This window comes from Tinamus guttatus, unplaced genomic scaffold (assembly GCF_059628265.1).
Source record: "Tinamus guttatus ecotype Peru unplaced genomic scaffold, ASM5962826v1 Tinamus_guttatus_pri_ptg000576l, whole genome shotgun sequence".
NCBI classification, from domain to species: domain Eukaryota; kingdom Metazoa; phylum Chordata; class Aves; order Tinamiformes; family Tinamidae; genus Tinamus; species Tinamus guttatus.
In genome coordinates, this window is record NW_028289110.1 from 403,392 (window position 1) to 418,740 (window position 15,349).

Below are 15,349 nucleotides of genomic sequence, written 5' to 3' on the forward strand. Positions count from 1 at the left end.
CTGAAGCAACAGGGGAGATGCACGAAAACAAGGCTACTATCAACACCCTGCCTCTTTGAAACGCCTTCCAAATTCTCCACGGATAAGATCAACGCACACCAAAACAATAACAGCAGTGTATTAAAAGAAGGTGAAAAGGCAGCTCCCTCTGCAGCACACACCCCGCGCCGGGCTCGGCTCTCCTGGAGCGCACACGAAGCAGGTGGAGTTTGGCAAAGGGCCGCAAAGCAGCAGCTGAATTCTTTTTTAAAAAAACCTTTTTTTAAAAAGCAGTATTTCCGTGTGGACTTGATTTCAGAGGCAAATGGAAATATTGCTGCTTTCCAGGGTGAGCCCGAGCCAGTGACTCAGCCTCTCGCTGCTCCAGCTCTTGCATGGTGGCCGCTCTTCCCATCTCTTCGTGTCCAATCACACAACAGGCTTCGTGTGGAGCCGGCTGTCTCTGAAGCCATAATAAAATGGCCAGGCATTCACTTGGTTGCTTGGTATGTTAGGTGTACAGAAATACAAACTTTTAGGATGCATTTAATATGTAATACTAGAGCAGAACTTCATTCTGAAATGCTGGAGATGGTAGCTTTCCTGTAAGATTTTAAAATAATCTGTTGCTTTGAAAGTTGACTTTTTTGCTGATTTTTATAAGACAAATCTGAAGTCCAAGAGGACTCAAGGGCAGTGGGAAAATTTTAATTTCTAACTTCAGGAAACCTTCCTAGGAAGAGAGCAGGGTGTTTAATTACCACTAACATTAAGTTAAGTTGTGCTGGTAAAAACTCTGGAGTTGTCTCCAAATCTTCTGACAAAACATGGAAGTTGGGAAGAGGAATTTTTTGTGCTCAGATTTCTTTGTTTCCTTATGCTCTCTGTGTGGGAGCACTCAGTCACTGTTTCCTTCAGCATGAAGGAAGCAATCAGCAGTCAATGTGCTCCCTGCTATAGCTGGGCTGTACCAGGTCTGAGGAAGCGAACCTGTTCCTACCATCCCTTCTTGTGACACCTGGAGGAAGCCCTTTGGATCTAAAAGTCTGCAGGGACTCCGCAAAGGGCTACAAGATTGTAGATATTGTCTGGCCCTTTTTGTGTCTTGTTGTAAGACACAATATTCTTTGCAACATGTAAAACATGCTCTACTAGAGCATCCTTCCCCCCAAAAGTGGGTATATCTTTAAAGGAATTTTTAATAGCTTAGGAAATATGATGTAATGATACAGTGTTGCTGATACTGGAACAGTACATAAGACATAAGAAAAGCTGTACTTGACCAGCATGCACAATTTTGTGCCGTTCATGTTGTATGCGTGTGGGAAAATAGCCCAACAGCATCTTCAGAACTAATTCCGTAGCGACAGTTTTTTAAACACTTCCTTTTATGTATGTAGCCTTGGGTGAGTCATGTCTTGTGCTCAGTTAAACTTTCTCCCCATTGCTCAACATTGCGGGCAATGACAGTGGCTGGTGGGGAGTCAAGGCATGGGAGGGGAAGGAAATGTCCGGAATGATCAAAGGCAAAGCTGGAAGAGGTACCTCGTCCTCTGCTCGCTAGGTGATGGAGATTGAGTCTAATAATATTTTTTTCCCCAGTTCATATTGCATTAAGTAAAATGAAAAAGGGTTTCAACATGAAAATTGCCTAACTCCATTGCCAAAAAAGGTTGGCAAAGAATCCTTGAAATATATACCTATTTCACTCACTGATGTTTCTAATAATAAATCTGTATGAAAATCAAGGAGTCTTCTGCAATCATGTTTTAGTTCTCTAACAAATTGCATAGTTGAGCCCCAGATGCATCATCAGAGGAATGACTGGTTCTCATGTTCTCCAGTTTGTATTTCATGTTGGTTTCTAGAAACATCTCCATTTCACTGCCTCATTGAGCTTAAACAGATTTTCAGGTCATTATGATGTGGTGTTTTCCTAAGATGTAGGAAAAAAAAAAAGTCCTCTGAGCATCAGACTCATTTACCTGGTATCACATTGCCCTTCTGCAGTTTCACATGTCCCTGATCTTTCTATATCCTTGTCTTTCCTATGGAAGTGTCAGCAGCACATGTTCAGGTGGGTGCTATAGGCTGTACAGGCCATGCTTTTTGGGGAGTGTGCAGTACATTTATATTATTAAAACAAACTTCTTTTTGTGAACTGTACTATTAAATTGTTGTTGCTCAAAAACAGAAATAGTCCTAGGTGCAGAGCTTGACACTAGAGAGTGTTCAGATCATTGGGCTGCAGGAGGGTTGCTTTGGCTAACAGTCCATCTAGGCCCACCCGTGAGGTCTAGGCCTCTTGCTGCACTGTGGTAGTAACCCGGGCTCTGGCAGAGCCCTGCTCTGGTGACGAGGGTGCTCCCGGGAGAGGCTGGGAATCTGGCAAGGGTCTGCTGTGCTCTGCCGGGTACCCCAAGCCCTTGGGAACAGCCTCGAGGGGCAGGATTCATGTTCTAGTACGAATGAGGCCTGTTCTGTTATTTTTGCCTTGGGCACCTTCCTTTGGGAGAGGGGTTCCAGTTGTGGTATCTGGAGTGGATGGGTGCATCTCCTGCAGGCTCCTGTAGGCTCTTGTAGGTGCTGCTTCCTCCCTCATACCTTCCATGCTTAGCATTTTTTAACTAGCAGGCAGCTTCCCACTTGGAATGCAAAATTAGCTTATTTTGTTTAACTGTTGTGGTATAGCTCTTATCTCTCCTTGTGCACTATGGAAGGTGTTCAGGTGTGAACTTTGGACTTGCAAAGCACAACTTCCAGCACTTGGGTGGCATTAAGAGTTACCTGCATCCACCTCTGGATAACATATTCCCACAGGCAGGAATAGCTCATGTCCCTGGGCACAGTGTATCTCCCTCGGGAGTGGTTTTAGGGGTCATGAGATTACAGGACAAATCTTTGGGCCCATTTATACAGGCTGGGCACAAAAGGCTGTTTCGCAGGTGAACTGGAAGGTTTTGAGATGGTTTCTGCCTGTGACTGTCTGTCCCTGAGCTCACTGGCAATAACCCATGTCACCGGTGGGAAGAGGCCAGCGAGGGTATCCCACCTGGAAGCATGAATTGTAGCAGCAGGGAAACAAAAAGTAGTCTGCGGAAAAGAAATTAATCCACTGCTTGCTTTCTCCCTTTTCCCCCAATTCCATGCAACTCCTCGATGGAGACCTTGCACAAGTGGATTGCGTTTCACATTTAATATGCATAATTATATCTTGCAAAGCAGTTTATTAATGGATCTATAATCACAGAGTATAGCTTGTATACACATAACACTGGGGGTTGATTATACTGCAGCTGCCATAGATCAATAGATACACGGGAGTCTTGCTTATTAGTGTCTCCTGGTGTCTGCACAATGTCTAGAGTGCAACACAGCGTTGGTACCACACAGGGATCCTCAGACACTGCTACCTAGGGGAAACCAGAGATTTGAGGATGTGCAGGAGAACGGCTATAGTAACTATAGAGTACATGTAAAACTTGGCATTTGAAGGAAATGCTTTTCTCCTCTGTACATCCTTTAGGGACATCCTTCCTCAGCTATCCCCGCGCCATAAACACCTCACATCTCTCTTTGAAAGGGGCTCTGTTCTGCAAGGCTGCTCGAGAAGCGGCATGCCTACAAGTCTGACCATTTCTATTTTCTGAAGGTGACTCATCCCCAGGCCTGAGGAACAGACCAACTTATCTTGGGGATCAGCTGCAGAAAGACTTTGCATAGCAAGGTATGCCTGCTAGCACTTGTGCAGCCCGAACCGCACGGCAACGTTTGCAGAGATATCAGAGACACTCATTTAGGAAGAGGTTGTGTTTGGTTATGCGCAAGGGAAAAGTTTGTTTTTTTTTTTTTTTTTTTTGCTCATTTTGGCATGTGTATGAGACGTTAAAGGCAAAAAATAGTTCAGGGAACTGCAGGATTCCTATGAATCACAGCTAACCTCAGCTTTCCCTCTCATGTCCCCAGCTACCACCTGTGTTACTGCTCCAGGTCTATGTGTATGTGCCGACTGCCTGGCGAGCGGCCACGACTCTGCCCAAAGAGAGCAAATCACCATTGCAATGTTGCTGCAGCCGTTTTTTTCCAACAAAGATGCCAATTTGCGTTGTCTCCCCTCCGTCTAGCTAGGAACAGAATAAAAAAGGAGGAACTTCCCGAGACCTGAATCGCCTTATTGCGTATTTACAACCAGCAAAGGGTCTCAAGCTTATGGGGGGGCCGCATGCTGGTTTCCATTTCAGCTATCCTGTCTTTGCATCAGATCCACAATGTAAGTGATAATTGCAGATCAACCAACTTGCAATTATTGCTTAATTATTTGAGGACCTCTAAAGGCGACTGATATATTGGGAGAATTTCCTTGAAGTCGGTCCTAGTCTCAGTTTAATCAAGACAGTATGTGACATCAATATATTGACATATATTCAATCGCTTTTTATTTTTCAATCTGTATTTCCAATCTGTACTTTTTTTTTTCAATCTCTGTCCTTTCAGATTCGGGCATTACTGAGGAGACCTTTTTAAGTCGTTCTTCTAGTGCTTTTAGATTCCGAAATACATGTACATCTCCGCTACAGCAAAGTCCTGAAGAGGAGGAGATGCCTTTTGTAAGCTCACCCCGAGCTAACGCTTCGGTCCAGAGTTAACTGTGTTAAACTTCCCGTTGAATATTTCTACATTAAAATGAAAAAAATGTATTTTAAAGAAAAAAAAGAAAAAAAAAAAGATAGGGGAAGGTGGGGCACCCACGGGGGCGTGTGGAGATGCGTTCGGCGGCAGCAGAGGGGGGTCCCGCGGCGGTTGTTGCGTTGGGGGCTGTGAGGAGGAGCGGGCCGGGGGGTCCCGCGGGCAGGTCCGCGGTGGCGGGGGCCGCCCCGGGTCCCCCGCGCCGCCCGGGGCAGGTGCGGGGGCGGCGGCGGCGCCGGGGCGGGCGGAAGCGGCGCAGACGGGGCCGGGGCGCCGCGCTCCCCGCGGCCGCGGGCGGCCGCCCCCTCGGGGGGCGGCGCGGCGCATGCGCGGCGGCGGCGGCGGAGTTGTGAATGGTGCGGCTGTTGGGCCGGAGTTTGCGAGGCGGGAGGAAGTCGGCGGGGCGGGCGGAGGGCGACGACGAGGAGGCGGCGGCGGCGGCGCGGGCTTCGGCGGCGGTTGGGGGCGGGCGGGCAGGGGGGTCTCACGGAGCGCGAGGCGAGCGCTGGGGCCGGGGCAGCGCGGGGCGGGCGGGCGGCGGCGCCACCACGATGCCGCGGGTGGTCCCCGACCAGCGGAGCAAGTTCGAGAACGAGGAGTTCTTCAGGAAGCTGAGCCGCGAGTGCGAGGTGAGGCGCGGGGGGACGCGGCGGGGCGGGAGCGGGGAGAGCGCGGGCGGCGCAGCCTGCGCGCGCCCTTATCGCGCCCGCCGGGCCCTCCTTGATTGCGCCCCGCTCCCCGCAGATCAAGTACACGGGCTTCAGGGACCGGCCCCACGAGGAGAGGCAGGCCCGCTTCCAGAACGCCTGCCGCGACGGCCGCTCCGAGATCGTAAGTGCCTCGTCCCCAGAAAGGGCCGAAATCGCCCCAAACTTCCCTTGGGGGGAGGCGGGGATCGAACCCGGGCCCGGCCCTGCGGGGCGCCTCTGCCGCCCTTCCCGGCACGGCCCCGCTGCCGCTCGGAAGTTTTCGCTTTTGCCCCCCAGAAACTCAGGACCCTCGCCCGCCGGTCTTGTCACCGGCCTCACGGCCCCGAAACCCTCCGGAGAGGCGAAAAACTGCCACGAAAAGGGCTTCTTCTTCTCTCCCGCCCCTGAGATTTGCGCCGTGTGAGCGCGCGGCGGCTTGGCCGGGAGCAAAGCGCTCAGCGTCAAGGGAGGGAGGGAAGCGGCGCCTGTTCGGGGCGAGAAAAAGTCTTTTCTGGTGCTCGGGGCGAGCTGTGAGCGCGGCCGGGCTCTGCTGCCCGCGCCGCGGCGGCCGCCCGCTCCAGCGCACTTCGCCCCTACGCTCCCCGTTTTTTTTCTATTATTTTTCTTTTTTTTCCCATTTTTTTGGGGGGAGAGGGGATAGCGGCTTTTCAAGAGCAGCGGTACGTCAGGTTACGCCAAATGTAGTGCTGCAGAACTCTTCAATAAGATGATTTTTTTTGTGGGTTCAAGCTACTGCTTGGAAAATGTGGCTTTAAGAGCTCGAAGCTCAGCCCTGTTTTTTCTCATTCATTAAGATTAGTTACAGCCCCCCCCCCCCCGTTCTCTTTTTCTGAATCAGAAATTAAAGTTAAATATGGCTCGGAGTAGTCAAGAAGTGACTGGTTATTTCCTGGTTTGATTTGAGCCCAGTTCCTTGTGCGAGATCGGTGTCTCGCAGCGTTATTGTTAGGGATCTGGTTATTAACTCCTTCTTACTAGGTAACTTTAGCCCTTATTCCTGCCTCTCCCGTGAGGTTTTGGAGCCATGAGCACTGTTTTGTGAGAAGCTCTCTATAGTCGGGCTCTTAATTTTGCTCCGTTTTTTAAATTCTTTTTTTTTTTCACTGCATGCTTCTCCTCCCTTTAAAAAGTCACCAGGGAAACAATGGGTAGGTAAAGAAAACTTAATTTACTTTCGTTTCTAGTTCCTGAACAGGTGAAAGCACATAATATACTTGAGCCCTTCCCTTTTTATATAGAAAAGGAAAAAATCGACTTAGTTTGCAATTAGCTTGTTAAGTGCAGCTTATGCATGTGTTTCTATAAGTGAGGAATCACTGTAGATCCACACTTGGATTTCTAAGTTTGCTCCATCAGAACTGCATCCCTTGGAGAAGCTATCAGCGATGGCTATTCTGCATTTTTTTTCCATTTACTTAATTACAAAGCAACCGCCAAATTTCTTGACCTGAAACATCTGGTTTTGTTCTGCAAACAGGGCATGAGTAGTCAGGTTTATTTAGAAATGTAGAGTGTACAATGACTGATGTTAAAAATTGAGCTATCTTACTTTTTTTTTTTTTTTTAATCTCAAATATTTCCTTAGAGATAAAAGATTTATTCTTTTATTTTTTCAAGGGGAGCCTTTGCAAGTGACTTCACATATTTTAAGCTCCCCCCCACCCCCCAAAAAAAAGGAGAAAAAAAAGAAAAACAGGAAAGAAAATGGCTTTAAGAATTTAATTGTAGTGCTTGCAATAGATTGGTTACCTTTGCCAAGTAACTCTTGATGGAGTAAGAAAAATAGTTAACAGCGAGGTACTAAGTAAGCTTACTAAGCTAAGTAAGCTTAGTATTTCGCTTGTAGTAAACTGCTTTGATAACCTGAAAATAACTTTACATATTAAATTTGTTTTGAGGGACTTTATCTCTGCGTACTTGGTTGGAAGGCACTTACTTGTGTGTAAATGTAGGTCAAGACACCCTCATGTTGCTGATAAGGTTTTTGCTAAATTGGAGGCTCGCATTTACGATAGTGCTTCCGACTCTGCTTTAAAAGATTACGGATAGCAAATTATAATCTTCTTGGTTTCAAGCTTAAGACCAACATGGTGCTGGGTTGTGCTTGCTATTTTTTTCCATTTTTTAACTTAAAATTATTGGTTGTAGTGTAGTCCTGTGTTGTTACCAGTAAGGTAGTTCTTGGATTTTTCAGTATTGATTGATGATTTGATTTAGGCAGAGCATGGGGGGTTTTAATTGGATGCTTTTATCTTTTTAAAGGGAGGAGATGCACTTCAAAAATCTAGAGAATATAAATACCTACATAACTTCTAAATAGCCTGTGGTCTGAGTGTTGACTACATGATTCCATGAGGATGTAGGAATTTGTGTACTTTTGTTTTCCTATTTTTCCCCTTCTTTTTTGTGTAGTCGTTCAGATATTTTGGAGGGAATGGGTGCTTAATTTCCCTGAAAGGGAGTATATTGCTTATGGTCTGCAGAAACTTGTGCCTGCAGAAACTTTAGTGGTCTGGAAGGCTGCAGATATCAGCGCGTTTATACCCAAAAATCTTGCTCCTTGGTATAGGTGATTTTAAGCATGTAAATGAAATAGTCTAAAACACTCTTGCTAAAGATCCTTCCAGGTGGGAAGGTGTTTTTTGAATGTGTGGAGTAGTGGTGACCTGATGAGTCAAAAATATTTAGCGGTAGGGATAATTTTATTGCTTAAATAGAACCACTCAAAAAACAAATAAAATACAAGCCTGGCAAATAACCTGATAACCGATGGGCTGTAGCCTTTGCTGATTTATGCTTCCCATTTGTGCAAATGTATCCCTGGTGAAGCTTCTGTTAACGTGGCTTGAAATATTTATCTTTAGAGTATTGCATTCAGACAAATGCTAACATACCAATACAATCCTCTTAGTGCTAGCAGGACTGATTTATCAATTTTAATGGCATTGCACATGTGCTTAATGGGAGAGATTTTCTTAGAAACTGCTCTTAGAGCCTGGAATGGAACCTGATTGCAGGGGATTTTTCTCCCTTTAAATAAATAATAATAAAAAAGGGCACTTCTACTTTCAAAATGGGAGGAATTAGTCCTGTGACAATGTTGCAGTACTGTGACCGGAACTAAATGACATGTAGAGCTACTGTGTCACAGCGAGTGTCACAGTGATATTTATACCACGAAGTTGCTGAATTCTGGCTTGCTTGTCAGGAACCCCCTTGTTAAAAAATTCCAGCTATTAGAGGAGTATTTATGCACCTTTGTAGAAAAGCTGTGTTCTGGATTGATGACCATTTAAATCTAAGTGATCACGGTAATCAATCCAATTATTTGATTGCAACAAATTATGTTTGACGCTGAGATTTGTGAGTAGAGCTCTATTCTGGCAGCACTCTTGAGCATTCACGTGCTCACAGGGCACGGCGTAGTGCAGCACAGAACAGAAATGCTGTAAATCTACTAAATTCTGCTTTGAAATATTTCTCCTTTTTAATTTAACCCTTAGAAACTGGCATTCCTTCCTGTTTGGAGTTCATGAGGTGTGCAAATGAATGCAGAAGGCTTGTACGGAAAACTTGGGCTCGCATTTGAGGCACTAGCAAATTATTTACTTGAAAACCACATGCACTTTTTCTAATAGTCTTAAGTCAGTCCCTTTAGCGGTTTCACAAAGGGAGCAGATACAAGAATCGCTGCTCCTACCTGTTCTCCCTGACACTGTGTTTCACTGGTGTCTAACGTGGCACCAGGATCACGCTCTGGTGTCTAATAACATGTGGCATGTGGAGCGGTTCTTGGATGCTTATTTGTCTACAGACAGTGAGATGGGAATAAATGCATTTCTGTTCAGATAAGTGTTTGTCTAGGCGTAAATAGATCATGAAAACTTGCCCCAAGTAGCAGCTATTGGGAGTTCATTTTTCCCTCAGAGATACTTCTATAGAAATGCAAGCTCTTTGGAAAGCACGAGCAATTTTTAGTGCTTCAAATACTAAGTTGGTAGAGGGTATCCAGGCAGAATTGAAATGACAGATTCTAATGTCAGCAAAACTGATTTGAAAGAAGTATCGATTCCATGTTGTATTTTATATCCGAAGCAGCCAATGGCGAATGTTGTCAAAATGGAATCAGATGTTTGTAACTTAATACTTAAGAAAAATGATGAGTGCATGTTTCTGACTTGAAGCATTCTCCATGCTGCCTAGCTTAAGACATAAACTGATGTAAAAATAAATGACTGCCTGCATAATTTATGTAATGTCTTGCTCCCTGATCCTGTTTGTATTGATTTTTCTAAAAGGCTTTTGTGGCCACAGGAACCAATCTGTCTCTCCAGTTTTTTCCGGCCAGCTGGCAGGGGGAGCAGCGACAGACACCAACCCGGGAGTATGTCGACTTTGAAAGAGAAGGAGGCAAGGTAAGAAGGAAGTTGTTGCAGCTGGGAAATGTTTCTTGTGCTTCTGGTCATAGTAATATGAATTGCACCTATGACGTGAAATACTATTTACCGTCTCAGTCGTGCGAGTACAATTGAATACCGGTGCGATAACCCCTAGTCTCGCTATTTTGGAGGGAAATGTGGGCAATACCAGTGGCTTCTTATTTTCATAACAGAACCTGATTTCTGTCATCACACTGTGATGAAACTTTACGGGAGCGATTGAAATTGCGTTAGTGTTTTCTGTAGATGTTTCTAGAATGGCGCAGAAATCGGTTCTCGGCCAACGATTTGTTGGACTAACAAATTTGCATACTGAGCAGGTTACTACTTTGGGCCTTAGATTGTTACCTGATAAACAGCAAATTGAGCATTTAATTTAGCACAACAAGGACCTCTATTTTTTATTTTTATTTATTTTTAAGCAGTTTCATCATGAACATCTAAAATAAGCCCTACTCTCAAAGCTAACGACAGAAACCTTGCCTAATCTCATCAGAATGAAGTTACTGGAACTGTTTAGGAATGGTTTTGTCTTACCAAGGGAAGCCATACCTTTAAAAATGTAGATGCTGTGTTCTGTCTGTGCTACTTAAATGCTTTGGGACTGCTCCAGTAATGACTGAAGTCAGTAGTATTTCTGCTGACCTCAGTAGGTTTGGACCAGCATTTAAGCCCCTTTAGCTTTTCTGTTTTATTTCAAACTAGCTTTTTTTTCTCCCTTTTTTTTTTTTTTTTTTTTTTGGTGCAGATTTTAATAGACTTCAACTCTTGCTTCTGCCCATTCTGGTAATAAGTAAAAACTAATATTACCAAGTTTAAGAAACTGGAGGAAATATTTGAAACACACTCTGCTTTAGTGGCATATTGGGTCCTTTAAATGCTTCTAGGTGGCAGATAAATATTTCCTGCAGTAGGAATGCCTGACAGGAAGGAAAAAAAAATACCTGAGGGGCAGATACGGAGTTTGGAATTCAAGTTAATGAGTTTTTTTTGGGAAAATTATTTTCCATCTAGCCCTGTGAGGCTTGCCGAAGGTTGACGAATTGGGGGTGAAGGAGCGAAGTTGGCTCTGCTGGGCACTGACTGCTTTGCTAAGGAAATCGAATTGAATCTGGCTCTCGCTGAAAAATATTGATTCTGGCTCACAATTGAAAGAGGAATTTTTCTTGTAACATGCAAGAAGACTGTAGCCTCTCTTCTTGCCAGTTCAAAAATAATTTTATTTATTTTCATGTTTTTTTTTTTAACTTCGTTTTCTCTGAATGAATTCCTAAAGTGCTGAGCTATTCCATCCATTTTCTGGTGCTGCCTCAATCACGTAGGAACCTGGGCACTGCGCATTAAAATAGAACATGACTCTCGTTACCGCCTGCCACTCCCTGTTTTATGTGTATTTACAGTAAATCCGAGACTGCTTCGGCTGGATCCACCGAGCGCGCAGGCTGGTAAAAGGGAATAGTGTGATACTGCTAACGTGAGCAGCTCAAACCCTCCGTGCCCATCCAGCTCTGCCGCCCTAAAACCCGTGCGCACGCGGGCTTGTTCCGCGCGGGATTGAGCTAAACCACCCCCAAAACCATCAGCACAGAAGCGAGCAGGGTGGGAGCGTTTCTCGCCTTATCAACCAACAGTTGCCTTTCTTTTATCGCTTGCATGGCCCGAGATTTTTGCTCCCTCTGGATTTTCCAACTTGTCTTTATTAAGAATTTCTTTCATAGGCTGCAGCAGCCTCTGAACTCATCACCATGTGATTTCTGTAGCTCTGTGCAACATTGTTTTATGAGCTTTGATTCTTGAGGCAGTGCATAACGTGTGTTTGTTCATCACTGGATGTAAGCCAGCAAGGCATGTTTTTAATTATATGAATAAAAAAGGCTTTGGGGGGAGCTGTCAGTTAATTATTATTTTAGGCACTAGTTTGAGATCTAGAATGTAGATAAAATTACCAACACTAGAATATTTTTATTCTGGAATTCTGCTTAAGTGTTTGACTAAGCAAGCGGTGGCCCAAAATAGTTTATCCAGAGTTTAAGTATGTCCCTATTGTGCCTAAGCAGTTTTGTACATAGATTTACAAGATTATCAATGCAATGTTGCTTCTTGATGGTTGCATTTTGGAGAGGGAAAAACCCTTGCACATGAAATCCTGGACTCCATGAATGAAGGTGAATGTTCACTTCATAGGCTCATTTTGTTCATTCTGATATTTCTGAAGTGAGGGATTTTTCTTAGGCTTAGCTTGCCTTTAAATTTTGTACATCTGATGTTCACAGTGGGTGGGTTGTGGGCTTCTAGCAAACACCCTGTCTTCAGTAGTTCAAGAACTGGGTGGCTAAGTTTTAAGCTTAGAAGATGAGAAGAAAAATTATGTTAAATTTAACATTTTTTAAAGATGGTTTTAACATTGTGCTGTTTCTGACATGCAGAAAATTTGCATCCTTTAACTATGTAGTTGAGCAATTTTGCAGGTTTGCTTTAAAGAAATACAAACATCTGGGGGGGAAAAAAAAGGCTCTCTAGAGCCTAGAAATCATAGAACATCATTCTTCCCTGTGATCCTGTTGGATGGTTTCAGGGGCCTCAATCCTGGGCTTCTTGTGTTTCTGGATCTCCTAAGAATATCAAGGTTGCTTAATCCTGTCAGTTGTCAACTGGTATCCAGTCCTTGTTCTTTTCTTAAAAAAATATATATATATATATAGCCGTAAAAATAAACTTGCAAAGAAATTGAGGCAAACCCTGCAAAGTGTTCTGCTGCCTGAAATCTCATGTCATCTCACCCTGGAATGGTTTGCAGTGTTTTAGTTTCCCCTTGGTTATCCAGTATCTCTAGTTACTAAGGCAGCTTTTGCTGTGCTTAGTGCGGTTCTTTCATTTTTGCTTCGGGCTGTAGTTTGCATAGGTGGGAGCAGATTTCCTTTCAATCTTCTAAAATAATAATTTTATTGCAATTCCCCTCTTTTAAGAAGAGCGTAATCGGCTTCTCTTGCTTTGTCCATTTTGCATACCTTTTCCTGCAGTGTAAATTGTCCCTGTCCTTTGTTTCTTAGAGGTTTCTTAGATCTCTCTAGCCTTCCTCACCTGCAAGCGTTTCAGTGCTCGGGCATCCCTTTCTTGCTGTTTCAATGCCTTGACCCATCGTTATGCACAGGGCCCCTCATGAGGCGTGTGAAGTTATTTTCCTTGCCCTCCCCTTCCTAATCCTATTCTTCATCTCACTTCTAATGCGACTCCGCTTCCTGCCTGCTGTTCGGCAGCAGCTGCTCGTAAACCCGCATCTTCAGCACAGCCTCCTTTCGGTGGGAGATGCTGCAGCCGCCAGGATTCCACAAGAAAGCCCGTCGGATGGAGCGCAAATGGATTCCGACTGTCGGGGTGGCCACATGTGTGATGTAGCCAGGGCTTCTACTCACTGCATTAAACCATTAACTTTGTTCCAGCCTTGAGCAGCAGGATGCATTTTAAAAGAATTCTGAACTTTGGTTTTCTTCCTCTGAAGATGCTGGGTTTCTCCTCATGGACTATTTTTCCTGTAACAACTAGGAAATTTGGCTATAAGCAGATGATGGTAAATACTCAGATGCATATGAAAAAAAATCATCACAGGACAAAGCCTACAACAGTTTAAAAAAAAGGTAGTGAGAAACAAAAGTTAAATTTAAATTTCTTTCAACAGAGCTGGTTTTACTTTGGGACTTTTCTTCTCACCAGAATTAAGTGGATAGCTTGATAACCAAGACCCCAATCTGAATACCCGTATAAGCCTGTTTCGACCTGTGGTTTTTACTTTGGTTCATGCTAGTGTTTGAAGAATTCGGTGAAAAGCCTTTAATTCATTCAAGTAAAGCTGGGTTAGCAGCTCCCTTGTTTAGTTTCGGGGTTTTTTTGCACACTTTGGAACAAAAAAGGATGCCTCCAAAACTGTTTTAAAGTTTCAGCTCTCGTTTATCTCCACTGTAGTGCTTAAGAGCCCTGTTTCAGGTTCCTGTATTTTCAGTCTGGCAGCGTTTATGGGTAAAGCATGGAGATTGCATTGCACATCTGAAACCTTCTCTCGTTCAGCAGAGTTCCTGGCATGGGTACCCTGCAGGCTGCCGGGTTCAGATCCTGGACCAAAGTGGTTTTGGCTTAATTTTTTTGTCTACGTGTGTGGGAGAGGATATCCAATGCTATTAATTTAGAAAAAATGTATGTGGAAGCCATAATATTACTCAAAGATTGTGTTGTGTGTGCCACCCCATAGAGTTAGCTCAGCCCTAAGGTGCATGTGGTCATCACTTTATCTTTGCATATAATCTAATAGTTGAGGTGCTAACAGTCATCAAGACTCTGTCCTTTAATTTATCTGTGGTAATTTCATGCTCTTTCAAATTATCATGAGTATCTCGGTTTAAGGTCATTCTGGAGATACTTAGTGCTATGACCCCAAGAAGTTGACTGTCGCCTGGCCAAGTTGACAGAGCCATTTGCCCATGGGGAGGACACATGGACATGTAAGGTACAATATAAGTGAAAACCTGGCAAATACCAGCGTTTAAGGGGACTGTTTGTTCTCATTCCCTTTTCTGCTTATGTGTGTGGGCATCTGAGGAGGACATTCGTGTCGCAGGACTGTCCTGCACGTAGACTGGTCCTCTTGCAGAACCGTCTTGTTGCATTGCCAGTCAAAGCTCAGGAGGCCGAGGCTCATTGTGTAGCTCTGCAGGCTGTTTTTTAGGTTGGTCCTTTAATCCACTGGTGAATTAAGAAAACAATATTTTGGCGGCAGGTTTTTTATTCCGTTGTTGTTCTCCCTCTTTGTCCTAGCTGAACGATGCGAAATTTCTCTTTGAGTTTATTCTCAATTTCCTTCAGGAATGCAGAACTGGCGAGATGTGACTGGTGCCTGTCTACAGTTCAGTGCTTTTATTTATTTAAGAGAACCCTTTTTGCTGGGCTGCCTTGGAAATCTTTGGTGTTAGTATCTGCTGCTCTTGGTCTGGCTGTGTCGCTTCAGCTCTCCATAATGACCCACAACCCAAAAATGTTGTGGTAACAGTAAAATGCAGCTGGTGGTCAGTGCAGGGACCTCAGCTGCTTAACTGTACGTGTGCCTAGGCGTCTGGAGGGGCTTTTGCCTGTTGCACTTCTGCCATTTCTTTGTCTTTCTCTTCCTGAAAGCTTAAAAAAATTAGCCTTTAATTCCAGAGGTGTGCGGCAGGGATCCTGCAAAGGCAGAGAGGGAGTTTCTACCCAGGCATGTGCCTGATGGGAGGAAAATAGGTTTCAACGGATGCTTGTGACTAGGTTTTTTATTGTACGTGTGTTTAAGAATTTTTTTTTTTTTCCCTTTCAGCAGATCTGTTGTTTTTTTTTTTTTTCCCCAGATATCACTTCCTTGTTTATGGCCCTCTATAAAGTATAGATACCCTTTCTCCTTGTTTTGTCTGGGCTCTTTGAGGCTGGTATTCGTTGTGACCAGCTCTTGAGTAGAGGAACTCAGTTTAATAGCAACTCACTTCGAAGCCGAATAGTCAGAGTATATCTTTGCTTATT

At 44.3% G+C, this 15,349-nt stretch overlaps 1 protein-coding gene across 2 annotated transcripts in view; it reads left to right on the forward strand.

Annotated features, from left to right (window-relative positions):
• The first annotated feature begins 5,198 nt into the window (after positions 1-5,198).
• Positions 5,199-15,349, forward strand: part of CBFB (core-binding factor subunit beta) — a 38,465-nt gene continuing 28,314 nt past the window's right edge. For both annotated transcript variants that reach the window (XM_088534587.1, XM_088534586.1), the window contains exons 1-3: positions 5,199-5,294; positions 5,410-5,496; positions 9,674-9,790. In XM_088534587.1, coding sequence (XP_088390713.1) covers positions 5,217-5,294; positions 5,410-5,496; positions 9,674-9,790 — 282 coding nt within the window. In that variant the 5' untranslated portion in view covers positions 5,199-5,216. The remainder of the gene's footprint in view (positions 5,295-5,409; positions 5,497-9,673; positions 9,791-15,349) is intronic.